General features: G+C 33.9%; 1 protein-coding gene across 3 annotated transcripts in view; it reads left to right on the forward strand.

Annotated features, from left to right (window-relative positions):
* Positions 1–458: 458 nt before the first annotated feature.
* The window catches only part of LOC109541567 (protein couch potato), a 408,542-nt gene continuing 393,391 nt past the window's right edge, over positions 459–15,609 (forward strand). For all 3 annotated transcript variants that reach the window (XM_048661257.1, XM_048661259.1, XM_048661258.1), the window contains exon 1: positions 459–760. In XM_048661257.1, the coding sequence (XP_048517214.1) occupies positions 689–760 (72 nt within the window). In that variant the 5' untranslated portion in view covers positions 459–688. The remainder of the gene's footprint in view (positions 761–15,609) is intronic.

Consider the following 15,609-nt stretch of genomic DNA (forward strand, 5'->3'; position numbering starts at 1 on the left):
GTGGGCCTGTGGTAAAACGTACAACTCGCCCCCGTCCTGTACACCTGCTTGCTGGCGCCAGTGTTCCGTTCCCAGCAATTTAAAATATTAATAAAAGCCACGAAGTTGAGGGACGGTAGCCTATACATATGAAATAGTAATTGGGGGTAGGAGTCTCTCGGCAATATCCAGGTTAGGGTGTAGGGGGTTGCAATGGGCTCCGGTCCTGGGCCCCACCTGGTTGCGCGCGTTTACCTGGCGGCGACGTCGCGACGGCGGATGGCGTCGCAGTCCGAGGCAAGCACCGGCCGCCATAGCAGCACGATTTAGCCACTGCGATTTACCCACTCACGCTCTCACCTGAGCGCCCCACCCCCACGTCCCGCCGCCGCTCCGACAGCTCACCGACGGCACAGACGCCGTCTCAGTTGAGTTCCGCACGGCCCTCGATATTTTCTCGTTAGTTCACGATAGTAAGAAAGAGAGAGCGTGTCCGGCGGCCACTTGCCCCGCGCGCGAATTGTGTTTTTGTGATTGCCTGTTAAGTCCTTTTGGCCATCGCCAGTTAAAAGTGGAGGTCTTGAGCGCCCCAAAGAGAGGCAGGCATCCACCCGCAGTGGGAGATTCGCGGGTTCCTGCCGCATCCACCTCCGCCACGCCGCCACCGTCCCTTAAGAGGGCCAAGCACGAGGGCGTCCAAGAACAGGATATGGAAGCACCCCTCAGCGTTGCCCTAAGCAAAAGCATGGATTCTGTAAACACCAACAATGGAGAGGAAGAGGTTTGTTGTCACACCCCTCATTACCTGCTTTTTGCTGCTGGCGTTTCACATAGCTCGATAACTGGAGAACATGTTACGATTATCTCCCTATATTTTATGCGATTTAAACAAGCAATTTGCCTCTGTGTGCGGGTAATTACGTTAATGCGTGTGAGTAATGAAAATCGAAAACGATTTAGACAGACTGTTTGTGTTTATGTTGCGTTATTGCCATGGAAACTGAGGGCACCTACTAGGGCTACAACGTATTCCTATTATTTTTCCACAACTATAATAAACATTCAGAAATCTCCCTGTTCTATTCGTCATTTGCTTCAAGTTTAATTGGGATTGTGTTTATTTTCTTCCAATACAAAAATAGCTTCAGAGGTTCTTTTCAAGTTTGACATATTTTCCATAAATCTTTTTTAACTCCGGAAGCCTGAAATTATCTTTGCATACGCAGTTAATTTAAAATAAAATAGAGTCAGAACTTGAAATTTTTTTATAACACACACTAAAGGCTTACTGGTTTCGTCTCGCCCAACCGAAAGTAACATTTGAACAATATTTTGCAATGTATCAATGACACTTTATGTCCAACATGTTTACCTGAAAACTAGTACTGTTTCTATAGCAACTGACAAATTGCTTCTAAACAGTTTTCATGGTTAAAAACTTCATGATTTGTTAAGTTCTAAAATCAATTAAAATGTTAATTACCTATAACAAAAAGTCACTATTAAGTATTTAGATAATCAAAATAACAATGCAATATTATTGTGGTTTGTGTTCATGCATATGCGGTAAAATAAATTTATAGTCTCCATAGCTTTTAAAAATGTTTTACATATTATTTTAATTTTTAAATATTAAGTACTTGATCACTCAAGTTATACGAATTATGCTTACTTAGTTATAATTATTAACAGTTTTTTTTAAGGTATCCTTGATTCAATTGTAGTCGTGAAAATCCACTTTCTTGTTCCACAGCAATCTATTGCGATAAAAAAAGGCTTTTTTGAAATATATTCAATAAAATACATTTTTAAACTTTACTTTAAACTTTATGATGCTGAAGTTATATGAAGTTGAACTCTATTTTTTTTAGATAAAATGAAATTTTCTTGCATAATTTTTCCGCTTGTTTTGAGGAAATTCTGATATAGTTGGATAGCAAGTTCTTCGGAGAAATTAACGTTTACTTCAATAAGGGAAATTCTAGCGATTATGGCAATGGAAATAAAGTCTAAGGCTGCTTGAGTGGTTATGCATTGTTTAATTTACAAAACAATTAGTTTTAGTCTAAGCAGGTGAAAATAAAAACACATGTTTTAATATGAGGTTTACTATTGATTTTTTTAAAATTTAATCTTTCTTAAAATCAGTAATTCTTTTAAAAACTGCAACATCATCGAAAATCTGCATTGTCATATTTACGCTGCTTCAATTGGGCCAACCGGTCTGTTGTATATATATATCATATATATCATATTATATAATATCAATCAATTTATTCAGTTTAGTAGATTTGCATTTGATTAAATGTTATTTGTTGCATTCAATAAGATTCGTGCATCTTGCGTTCATTCCTGCATTTATTCCTGCTTTTTCAAATCACATTTTATTAGATATCACGAAAAACATTTTTATTGCATATCTTTGAGTTTAGTCATGTAGTTTACTTCAAACTTACATCTGCTATTATTCTTCATTTGTGGTTCCAAATGGAAAAAGAAAACAGAGGAACCAGGACAACAATTTTTCACTTTACGTATTGATCTAAACTACATTGCTTCAAATGTTGCCTAAATAAGACATATTTCCTACAGCAAATCTTACTAATTATCCGCTGCCACATAATTATGTTAATAGTGTTGTAGACGAATAATAACTATATAATCAAAGAATTGAATCCCAGAATTTGGGATTTGAAATTGTCAATTGGTTTCCGTTCTTTTAACTCATCATTTTACAGTCTTGTAGAATGCCTGTTTGTTTTATTTCCATATTCATTTTGATGGTGGGCGAAACCAAGTCTAAACAGAAGTAAAATTATACTATTAACATGCCAATGCATGAACGGTATAGAAATGTTTGTTCTAATATTCAAATAGAGTAATTTTAAATGTATATAAAGTGCCAGACGACTTTTTGAATGCGCACTACACTATTTCGCAGTTTACAAAATTGAATACAGCAGCGTTTCGTATTTGTTTGATGCACTTTATTCAGATTTTGCGACAAACATTTAAATATCAGATTCAGTAATGGAAGCGTTTCTATGCGTTTTATTGCGATTAATGCGATCGTGCCCTCAAAGAGAAAATCTGCGTAGCAAACGAATTGAACGAGAAACTGGATCAACGATTTAATTAAGTGAAACCGCACCATTGATTATTTGCATGAAAACTCGAATCGAAAGCAAATTTACCGCTAGGTGAATTGCTCTGAAAGGAACTTCTTAGTCGCGATCAATAAAGATAAAAATGTTAAAACTTCCGCTGTTCAAATATTTTGAACCATTTTAAACAGTTATATAAACGTATCATACAGTTTCGAGCAATGCAATTCACGATCAACTGAAACAATTTAGAAAGTCGCTATGTGTGTACTACTCATCTAAAACATGTATTATTTCTGTTCAACAGTTGGTTTAGCTTCAATTATAGAAATAAAATCTACTGATTTGGGCTTTCGTAATAATTTTCTTGTACTAGGGGTTTGATAAGGTTTATTGAAAGTTATGTAATATCTAATGTAACGAGTTGAATCTTTAGAATTTAAAATTAGTTTTATGAAGTCAAACTTTCTTGCATCGGAAAATGATGTCTTAAAATTGAGATTGAGAGCACCTTGGGAGTTGATTGTATGTTCCAATTATTAGATTTTATTTTGTCTTATGTAATGTTTTTATCTGGCATTTGCATCGAACGCATGCAGATAGATAATTTTTTTAATTCAAGGCTACCTTACGCTTAAGATCCGTAATTAACATAACATAGCTCAGAAAATATGCAAAATAATCAATTGCGTCTGTGAGACTCTAGCAACAAATATATTTTTCATATTACACGTTTAATCTTAACTATAATTTTAGACGAGTAGCTTTCAACTTTGGAAGTGGAATTTACTAAAGTTACTAAAACCAGAATAAAACTTTCAATGAAGAAAAAGTTATACAAAAATTGTAATTTAAATAAAATGAATCTACTAAAACCCAAAAAAAAAAACAAAAAACTTTATAATAAATCTTCAAACAGGTAACCATTATTATTTTCTAAACATAAGTACTCTCTTCTAACCGTTGAATCTGCAACCCCGGATATTTGTTTGAGAGTTAAGGAATTAAATGCATCGGTATCTATCCTCAAAAGTTGATCTTCAGTGTCAAATGGTGAACGTAAACGTGGTTTTTAATGTCGAAAAGAAGAAGTCGAGTGGGGTCAAATCTGGCAATCGTCCTGGCCAGGAAACGTTACCATAAGTTCCGATCGATCTTCCTCGAAACTGTTGAGCCAGGTACTCTCGAACTTGTCTGACATTATGTTCAGAATCTCCGTCTTGTTAAAACCAGCAATTTTATACATTTTCTAGTAGAATAATATCTAAACTTTCTTAGGTAGGAGGTAACGTTCCGCTGTCAAAGTCTGGTGATAATGATAAAAGGTCCAATATTCGTGTTCCAAAAATTCCGCACCACGTATTCTTTTTTCCCGTAGGTTGTTTTGTGCCCAATAATGGGCGTTGCGCCTATGAAAAATTTATGTTTTATTTATATTACTGCCTTCTACTTAATAGGTAATAGTTAAAAAGATCGGCTATGGAAATGATAATTAGCTTCCGTACACAGTGAAGGAAATTTTCTCTATAGGTACATTTATATTTAATTCCTGTAGACGCTATACGGTTTGCGATTAAAGTTTATTATTTAGTCATTAAATATTTGGTAAATAAACTCGAAAAGTCTAATCCATAGAAAGGAGCTGGGCGCATTCCAAAATCTGAATGTTACTCGTTATTGGAAATGTTATATGTGTGTTTGAACGATCGACAGCAAATAAGCAGATTGAATTGTTTCTTTTTCGTCCGATGTCAATTATCTAAAGCGATTTGAAAAGCTGTTTTATTAATGTAGAATTTTTAATTTGAAGCAAATTGATCTTTCTCTGATTTGTTCTGTCGAATGGTGAGAATCAGTTCCAATTAATTTTGGGTTCGTGCTAAAAAATTGTAGTTCTCGCTTTGAAATAATTGTTACTCAGTACTTAGAAGATGTCAGTAAATGTAGTAAATAAAATTGGCTGCTCAAGGAGTAACCTAACCCTTAATCCCATTAAGCGCGCCTACGATATGATGAACTCAAGAAATCGAAGCCAATTTTCGGTCCCCAACTAATAGAATAGTAGCTTTAACGCCAAATCAGTTAATTCTATGAGATTGATCAGATTTCCTGCTAGTGTTTGCATAGAGTTAGTGTATAATTTAAAGATTTTTATTCAGTTTCCACACATTTATCTAAATTTTATTAAAACGGCCGGTAAGACAGATTACTTGATTGACTAAACTGAATTTAATTTTGACGAGCGTACTTATATGCTAATTAGCGTCCGGCCACTTAGAATGTCATATTTGAATTAGAAATAAAACTTTAAATCGTGGATGGCGTATAGAACTGAAATTCAAGAAAGTTGAATAACACTTCCGGAAGAACCAGTCATAATCGCCAGGAGCTATTTTTTACAAAAAAGTTAACATAAAAACCTTTTTCTTCTTCTTCCCCATCTTTCAACATCTCTTTGTAGCCCACTCCTGGTCATAGGCTTCCCCTGCCAGTTCCCATGCTTCTTTGTTTTGTGCTATTTTATGCCAACTCTATCAACCGTTTCTTTGACATCGTCCAGCCAAAGTTTCTGGGGTCTACCAACACTGGTTGTGCAGTCGTGGTCTCCACTATATTATACGTTTTGTCCACTTTGATTCATTCTGACGGGCGACCGTTGCGTTGTTCCAATTGTGAGCTGATTTGAGGTTAAGCGTAGCTGTTTCCTTTCCGTAAGTCATAACGGGGAGTATATCTACACGTAAGGACCACTTTTCCTTTCAGGTTGATTGGGATATTTTTATTCTTTAGAATGTGAGACAGTTTACCTGTAGCTGCCCATGCTGGTTGGATTCGTCTGTTAATTTCGGCGGTTTGATTTTCCTTTCCCAATTTAATAATGTGTCCCAGGTAGACGTAATCTTCAGCTTTTTCTATGACCTGATTAACGAGGCGCACTACAATATTATAAACTGAAGTCATAATTTTTGTTTTACTTAGGTTCATGGTTAGCCCTACTTTTTCTGATGCCATTCTGAGCTCTTTCAGCATTTCCTGTAATTCACCGACATCCCGACTTAACATAAACACATCATCCGCAAAGCGAAGATAGCTTAGATATTTTTCGTCAATTCGTATGCTCTTTCTGTCCCATTCCAGGGTTGTGAAAACGTCTTCTCATGCAACATGTGACCAACTTTGGAGAGGTTGTGTCACTCTGTCGAACTCCCCTTTTTATTGGAATTTCATTAGTTTCTCTATCTTCTGCTATTTTTATTATTGGCGTTGCATTGTTATATATACTTTTTAATAGTTCTTTATATCTCGAATCAACTCTTGTATTAAAACTTCTAAGATAGGCCATAGTTCTAGGGAGTGGAATGCTTTATTATAGTCAACAAAATCAAGATGTAGTGAGCCGTTGTATTGGTTGCATTTTTCTACTAATCATCCGATTGACTGCATGTGTTTGACCCGATTAACTGTAAGTATATCTCGGTAATATTTATTAGCTCATTTTATCTTATGCCGTGTTTCCGTTGTTGTTTAATTGATGTATTCTGATGAGTCGTCATGTTGTGTTAATCGTCTTGAGAACTTTCATATTTTTATTGTTTTTAATAACTGTTCTTGCTAGTTCTGTGTTGCAGTATATCAGATTATCTCTGGTTTTAGTCTTGATAAATTTATTCAGCTCTTTGTCTTCAGGGGTGCTTTTCATAATTTTTATTCTTTTGCCTATAAAGTTTTTCGTTTCTTTACTATATTTTGTTTGTCTGGGTTTTCTAGATATGGAACATGTCTTTTCCGTGGCTGTTTTGATCTCCTTTTTCAGTTTAGCTTTCCGTTGGTTTACGTCCATCTGGTTTAATAGTTCTATATTAGACAACTTAATTTTGAGGTAATTTTGGTATATTTGGATGTTTTCTTAAATTAAGTCATCCACTGGAAAGCTTTAGTTCTTGATTATCTTCTTGCGTTTCGATTTAAATTTGCTTACTTACATTTTTGCTCGTATTCACCTGTGATCGCTACCGGTAGGGATTTAGGACTGAGACATCTTTTGCTGTATGTTTTTGGTTAATTAGTATGTAGTCAATCTTGTTTTTAGTAGGTATTTGAATATGGGCTGATCCTTGTCCATCAGAAGTTTGCGGTCTTTCACCTCGTTCCTTGATCGAACCGAGGCCAAAATTACCAAAGTATTTGCTGTTGTTTCTATTGTCTGTTTTTACTCCCAACTTGGCATTAAACTCAATATTACCCATTTATTATCTAGAATAACCTCTTCAGTTAGTTAAGGTCCCAGTACCAGTTAGTTAGCTGATATGTGTGTAGGAAATACACCTGGTAAGAAGTGATAGTTTAGTGACAATGTAACCACTAATACATTGTACATGAACAGGAGAAAATAGCTGAATAGTATTAACCAGGTAATGTTAATAAATCTGAGCTTCTTACGACATGTCCGTTACATTTGTGTTAAACTCGAAATTAACCGGTTAATGTCGAAATTAGTCAAGTTCAAAGTTTTACCGTAACATATATACGGCATGGTACAATTTTGATTTGGAGATTTTAAGAGCACATACACGTCGCTCAGCAGCAGTATTTATTTCTTAATTTCATAACCACAAAAACCTTGAGGATGAAACTCGCTATGAATGATAAGTTCCCCAACATTATAAAATATAGGAAGAATTCGTTTAGAAAACACTTGGTAACGGGACTACTGCTGACGTTCAAAATCTGTGACAGGATGCATTTTTTCGTAGGTTACACTAAAGCAAACGCGAGAAATGCCGGAAACTCACCTTGTAAATAAATTCGAAGCGTCAAAGTTTTTAAACGTCCCCTGGAGAAATTAAAATAAGAATTATATTAATAAGTAAATAATTTTCCAACATAGCTACCGGGTTCCATTATTTTGTCTCTTGCCGTTGAAAAACGAAATAGTAAATACAGTGGCACACTTTTACGAGTCGCTAGCCCGATAGGTTACTCTTTTGGAGCAACCAATATGAAATTTTGAAGAACCCTTCAACTAGTCGAAATTTCAATTTGACCTTTTACACATGGAAATTTTAAATATTTAAATTAAAGCATTTATGATATTAATTTGACTTAATTAATTAAATAAAAATAATTAATTTGATTAAAGCATATTGAAGGAGCTTTCCGTTCCGTTCTGTTCATTAACTTTTCCGTATCATTTGCTTCAATGAAGTCTTCAAAAGAACAATACGCTTTGTTTCTCTATTTATTACCTAATTATCTTTTAACGCAATAAGGATTATTCCGACATGTATATTGATGAGAAAACCAGATGCATGAATGCTTTATTATAGCTGTTAATGGAGTGTCAAGAAAATACCATACTTAAACAAAAATCTTACCTTCGCAAAATTACCCTGGCGAAATTTCTGTTACTTTCTTACATTATTTTCGATATGATATCGTACGTTTTACAGAGGACATATGATGTCCTCGAATGATTGTAGATTATAAGTAAAAAATCAATTTTACTCAACATGCAGATAACGAACGATAACAATTTAAGGCGGGCTAGATTTTGTGCCTGTTTCACTTTAGTAAAACTGTGTGTATAATATATATACTATAACAGTTCGGGTGAAGCCAATGCTCGCATTATTTCATGGAATACATAGTTTTATGGTTTTACACCTACGCTTTGAATACACATATTAAAAAATGCGTTGGACATATCTGATAGGAATAATTACGAGGGAGCAAATTACTATACCTATATTGACATTATCGAGGGATGTAATTGAAAAAAAAAGCAAATACGACGGTGAAATTATTTTTAAAACAATTCGGAGGAATAGACAAAATTATTTTCTACCCTAAAATAATGTTAATCTACAAGATTTCAAACACAATCTCAAATTGAGTAGATTAATTTTAATTGAATATTCTACGAGCAAAAATAAGACAAACATTTAATATGAAGATAGGTCAGAAAACGCTTCCTTTATGAGCTACAGGCCGAGGAAAGATAATATTTTTTAGTTTTTATTTACAACTCTTAGCTCTTATTAGGTATTTATTTAAAATGTGAAGTATGCACAAATGATTGCAACTGTTTGCAGAGGATATTTTTTGTAGATTTATGGTCACTTTTGGTCGCCCAATCTCTTTTATGGTAGGGAAAAATCCTTATTCAATTTGAAAACCTTTTTCCTTTTTTAATGTTTTCTTATCTTCCATACTTTTTCAGTTATTTGGTAATGCAAAGGAAGAGGAGAGAAAAGCAAACCCACTTGTAAAATGAAACTTAATAGAACATCTAAATATACAGGATGATTTGGCGAGTACCAAAAAAATTTTTAAAATGTATTTTAGATAATATCTAACAGTTGAAAATCGAATTTCAATGTTGTTATTAAGCATTATATTCAAACTGTCCCCTGTTTAATTGGTAGCATATTGAAACATACTTAAGCATTCAAAAAGAGTTCCAGCCACAGAGGAACAGGTATTGGATGTAATTGCAGCTGAGCCTTCCAGGGGCACTCAGAGCATTGCAAAACCACTGACACTTCACCAGGCACCAAATAAATATCGAGGAAGTGCTACATTCCTACCACGTACAGCACAAGCACACGTTAAACCAGTGGCTTACTGAACACCGGTACAAATTGAGCAGGAGCTAATTAACCGAATACGAGAGCTGCTGTATAAGAGTGGATAATAAGGTGACTACACAGACACTAAATTGTTTGGAGTTAAAGACTCAAATGTGTGTTTTTTTGTAAACGTTTCAAAATGAAAAAGAACTTCATTTCGACATTCAACGACTCCTGTTTATCGAATTTACCTTTTATCCTTGTCTATTTTATTGTCACTTTCTTCCATTCCATGGTTATCGGAGTAGTTAACAATTACGACGCAACAGGGATTTACGTAATGTTAATTAGACAGATTACCTTGAAAAACATTGTTGCCGTCTTTCTGATCTAGTTTTTTGCACATTTCTCAGTTTTTAATAACTATTAATTTGTTGATTTTTTTCTGTTCTCCTAAAACACCGCCAGACAACACTTCCAAAAGAGTGATGCCAATTTTGAATCACCCTGTATAACAAGACAATGCAGCAAAAAGAAAACAAGACACAATTCAAACTATCATTCAGATTATGCAGAATATACATCTAAAATTATGGGACCCAAATGTGGGTCATCTGTACATATAGCAGTGGCGGTTAAAACTAAAAGTATTTTCTTAAACACTGATATGAAGTGAGAAAACTGCATCAAATCAATAAATCAGTAATAAAACTAAAAAATAATTTAATTATTTTTACTAATTGTAATTTCAATAACATTTTTACGAAATTGAAAGTAGTTTCTTCTTTGAGTTTCCTCTTTTACGATTGGTCCAGTTAGATCAATTCGACGATTTTGATATAGTCGATAAGGATAGTAAAATCTGTTAATGATTGTACATACATATGTATAGGTACTTGTTGTTAATATGGATTTAGTCAACTAAACAATTCTCAATCTGCAAAAAAAATATCGTTTTTTGAGCAACCATGCTGTATGCAAATTGAGCACTAAACCAAAATGGTGTGAAATTCACTGACATCTTAATAAACAGAAACTAAAATTATGTTTACATAACTTTCTTCCATATCGAGTATACAAAAGTAATATAATCCTATTTTGACAACCTGATTTGGGATGAATATGAATTTTTATCCACGACTAGTAGAAGTTAAATTGTTGTTGGTAAATTATATAAGTTTGAATTCAACCACATTTCGTCATCTTCTTTGCTGTTTCGGTTTTGTCTCTGCCTCCATTTTAAACCGTTTTTCTGGAATTACAATTGGAATGTTTGAGAGGAATTATATAATTCGAAGCTCTATTTCAATAATTTTTACAATCAGTATAGTTTGCAAGTGGTAGAGCAAGATATGTGAAATTTGTTGAGGGATTTTGAATTTTCAAATCAACGCCAGCGGCTCCGCAATTTAGTATTCAACGTTCACACAGACAGCATCCAGTTAATTCCAGTTTTGCTCAAATTTTTAAATACTTTTATGATAAAGCAGTCTTATTTATCATTTGCCATAAATTTTGCACTACAAAGTTACGGTCACAGTCCACAAATTGTTACTCTTCTTCTGCACCAACCAACCTCATGTTTTTCCATGAAAACTTGTACTTTGATTTTAGATAATTTGATTAAGTACTTCTTTCTGTATTGTTAATAACTGATACAACAGTTTTTTACACTAAATGGTACGGTAAAAAAGTAAAAAATAGTAAATGCAAGTTTGTGTATCAGCTTTGTCTGTTTTTCTACTTCAACCATCGCGACCTAAGTATTATTAGTTTCGCAAAAATTATATTGCTAGTATTTAGAGCTGCTTAGATATGCTTGTCTAACATGTACAGACGAATTTTTATAAAGGGTTTTTGGTTAGTGGTAATTTTTTGCTACCTAGGAATTTTAAACAATGTTTTAACGTAATTATTTAAACAGCACAGGAAAAATATTTTTATATGCCTCCGGAGCACCTGAATTTTAGGATTATTGCAATTATTGTTTCTTCTGACTTAATGTACTTTAAGCCAAATGTCGGATGGTTTTCAAGTTGATTCTCTGGTGAAAATCACAACGACTTAATGGTTTTGTAGTGTTGCTTGAAACATTTCAGATTTTGGGGAAGGATCGATTCCAATTTATGATTGGCATAACTTTAAAGCTTTAGATAATTCAAGGTTACAGAGTGATCCCACTTATAAATCACTTTGTCTATCAATATATGATGCCTTTTAAGCAAAGTAGCCAAATATTGTATCGAATTCCAGTAGTTATAACTCACTAAAACCCGAGTTAGTAATAGGTTGTATGTCGGTAGATTGAATACAATTTGGAGTAATTATATAAGCCGAACGATGCCACTAACTGTCCGTGGGCAGTTTTTATGTATTGTTATTCCTTTTAAATTGCTTTTAATCTTTGTGACCTATATCTAGCCAGTAACGTATTGCGTTTGTTATAGCTCGCGATAAAAATGATGTTCACGTATATAAAGTATACGTGTCAGTGTGTATACCCAAGAACGCAGAATACAAGGTAATTATAGACATCGGCTAACAATAATTAATAAAGAGATGTGGACTGAAATGGGCGTGTTTCGATTCGACCCTGAAAGTTAATCTGAAATACCATATAACAATGGGATTGTTATAGAATGATGTGCTTTGGAAACAATTTCCATCAGTAGTTCATTTTGTGACTTCTCAGTCCATCATGCAACATAATAGAAAAGTGAAATCGATAAACAAAGGAACTACTCGGATTTCCGGAGGTAATCACCTTATTTTCGGTTCGATGTTAATCAAAACGTTTCGTCTTTCTACAAATGTACAGTTATTATTTTATTAGTCGTATAATGATCTTGAGGAAGTATGACTTCACGACAGGAATTTTAATTAAGGCCAGTGTTGCAATTCAAAGCGGTAACATGGACATTACTTTGTTCGTTGCCTCGATTTATCGGCGTTAACTTATAATTAAGTTCATGTGCATTTCCATTTTACTATATTTTATATAAGGCGTAATAAATGTGTAAACTGTCACTACGTGCACTAATATTTGCATCACTTGACCAACGTGTATATTAACAATTAATAATAGTATACTATACAAGGCGTTTCGTAAGGGATGGGCATTATTTTACTCACGTATTCTTGATCCGAAAATAATCCTAGTTTGCGGTATAAACGATAGCCAAAAAAATGCTTCACTACGAATTTATGGAGTGTATAAATTTAATTAAAAAATAAAAACTGATAAATTTATTCAGAACGCTTGGGGATATTTTAACCAAATTTCCAAGGGACGCACTATGGAAGACGCACGTTTGGCAATAACATAATTTTGCTAAATTTTCCCAGTGGTGTGCGTACCTACACGCTACCGAAATTGATAAGAAAAAATGTATTTTTATTTATGTGTTACAAGTACTTTTCAATTTCCTTGTTGTATGACAAATAAAAAATATATCTTGCATTTTTATGATAAGACAAGCGGTTGGGATTTTAAAGTAAGATTTGTGGTAGGTGGACCAAATTGGCAACATTTAAATAGAAGCATCGTTCGTATTTTATTAAATAAAAACTGAGCTCATCTCATAAAAAGAGTTGATAAGTGTGAGGAGCGAAGGTTTTGTTTTTGAACACTCGGAATTCTGTATTTTTATTGATAGTAAAAAGTCTACATTTTAATGTTTATAATCCGTCCGTTTCAAATATATGCAAAGTCCTGCAGATAACTGTCGATGATATTACGATACGCCTTTTGGTATTTACATCTCTGAAATAATTAAGTTTTAGGCGAAGATAAGTTGGGTTTGATTGTCACTTACTTGCTTCATAACTACACATTGGTTTCAAGTTGCTTCATTTTCGTTTGTAAGAGTTTGCATCTATTTCACTGTGAGCTAACAATAAAACTTTCTGTATTACCACTATGTTAAAAGATTTGATTAAAAGTGACACCATAGTGTCGTCGTGTTGGTCGATACTTTCGGTTCGTGGAATTTTACAATATTTTGAGCAATTTTGGTAAACGAAATAATTGCTTTCTTGTAACGACTCAATACCACAGTTATGTAGCTGGGTTATTTATGACCTACTTTGCTAGTATTTTTTGCATTTACTTTCCTAAGTCTATGTTCTAATCTTAATGTGCACGAACGTTTCCATTGTTTAACTATATTTGCAACTTTACGCGCAGTCCAGTATTATTATTGGAACAGCAGTTTTTAAAGACACTTTGAGTTACTGTTCACTAAGACGACTTTAATCTAGGACATATTTTTCATCGTACTTGTGGACATGGTGCATCCACTACTCAGTCCTACGTTGGCTTGTGTCGAGAAACAAACGTCTACAATTTCGCCCGTTTCAACTCTGTTTCTGCGACATTTCATTCCTTCAAGTTTTTTTGCCAGAGGGTTGCGCACTTGGTGTAACCTAAACACAAACGCAAATTCAATGGTACATGACATAACACAAAAATATTGGTATTGGTCCGGGTTTCATGTGGTTTTGGCCTTTCGTTGCTTAATCCAATTTTTAAAAGAACGTTTCACGGTTAGTCAAATACCTGAAAGCAATTAAGGATATTATCTATCACTAGTTGATAGTATTCTTTCCGCTGATCTGTAAAGTAGTTACTTTAAAAATTGTTTCGGTCGTGCATTCTGCAACCTGATCAGATGGTCTGTAGGATTTAACAATGAACATTTTCTGGGATTTGAACTACGTAGTTTGCGTTTCCGTTATATTCTGAAAAAGATAGCAAATGACGTAACATTCTCTACTTATGTTCACTTTAAACAATGACTAAAAAGCAAATAACGAAAAGCTGTAAATCATTGTAAAAATTAAGGCAATTTCCTTTCAACATTTTTTTCTCGTTATTGCTGACATCTGACCTAAAACGTAGAGAACTAAATGAGTAGGTTGATACAAAACATTAAGCATTTTTTTTAAGAAATGAACTAATGAAACAGAAACACCGTTTTGAAAATGTATGGTGGTTCATTAGAAAGCCTTCCATTTTAAGCATTGTGAAAATTTCGTTATTAACTTTATTGGGCAAAGAAAATCGATCTAAAATATAACAACAATTGAGTTCAATGCTTGACATGTGTGCTATTTACGGATTGAATATATCAAAGGCGCTCAACAAATAATTCTTGCATCTTTTAGTCTTGGAATAAAAAATCGCATTTACAAGTAAAATTGGACGAGTCCGATATTTTTTCCTGTGACTCACTGTATACGAAAATATACTGAAGAAACGATTCTTTTAGTCATCGAATTAAAAAATCGATTTTTATGTCCTACTTTAGTACGAGCGGGAAAGACGTGAAAGTGATATTTTTGAACTCCCTGCTCTTCGTCCAAATTTGCCAAAATCACCATCGATTAGTATCTATTATTATTGTTTTTAATTAAAAGTCGACTTTCGTCTTTCAGACGGCGTTCTTTATCCCACAATTAGTTTTGAAAAAATGTATTTAAATGTTAAATGGGAAGATATTAATATTATTATATACAGGGTTGCTCATTAGTGGGTCAAAGTGCGATATCTCAGTAAATATGAACTTTACAAGAAAATACGTCCTACCAAAGTTTTTCATGTTTAAACGGTCTACATTTTAAAATTACTTTCCAATATACGGGGTGTATCATAAACGTGTGGTAGTTACCAACTTTGGTTTTTTAAATGGAACCGCCCCTTTTTTCATTCATTTTCCGATTTGTCGTCAAAATTTAAGTTAAGTTTGTGTCAAACGTTTCACCTGAAAAATTTACGATTTCCGAGTTATTCGTAAAAATGTGATAGTTTTGACAGCTACTGGGTTCCACAGAAATCGATGCTGTACACTACCCGCTGCGAATTTTGGAAAACAGTTTTTAGCGATTCTAACAGAACATCATGATCTACGCGTAGATATGTTTTAAATTATAAGGAAATACTTCTAAACCGCGCAATT

This window comes from Dendroctonus ponderosae, unplaced genomic scaffold (genome assembly GCF_020466585.1).
Source record: "Dendroctonus ponderosae isolate FM_Combo_2020 unplaced genomic scaffold, Dpon_F_20191213v2 Dpon_F_20191213_1, whole genome shotgun sequence".
Lineage (NCBI taxonomy): Eukaryota > Metazoa > Arthropoda > Insecta > Coleoptera > Curculionidae > Dendroctonus > Dendroctonus ponderosae.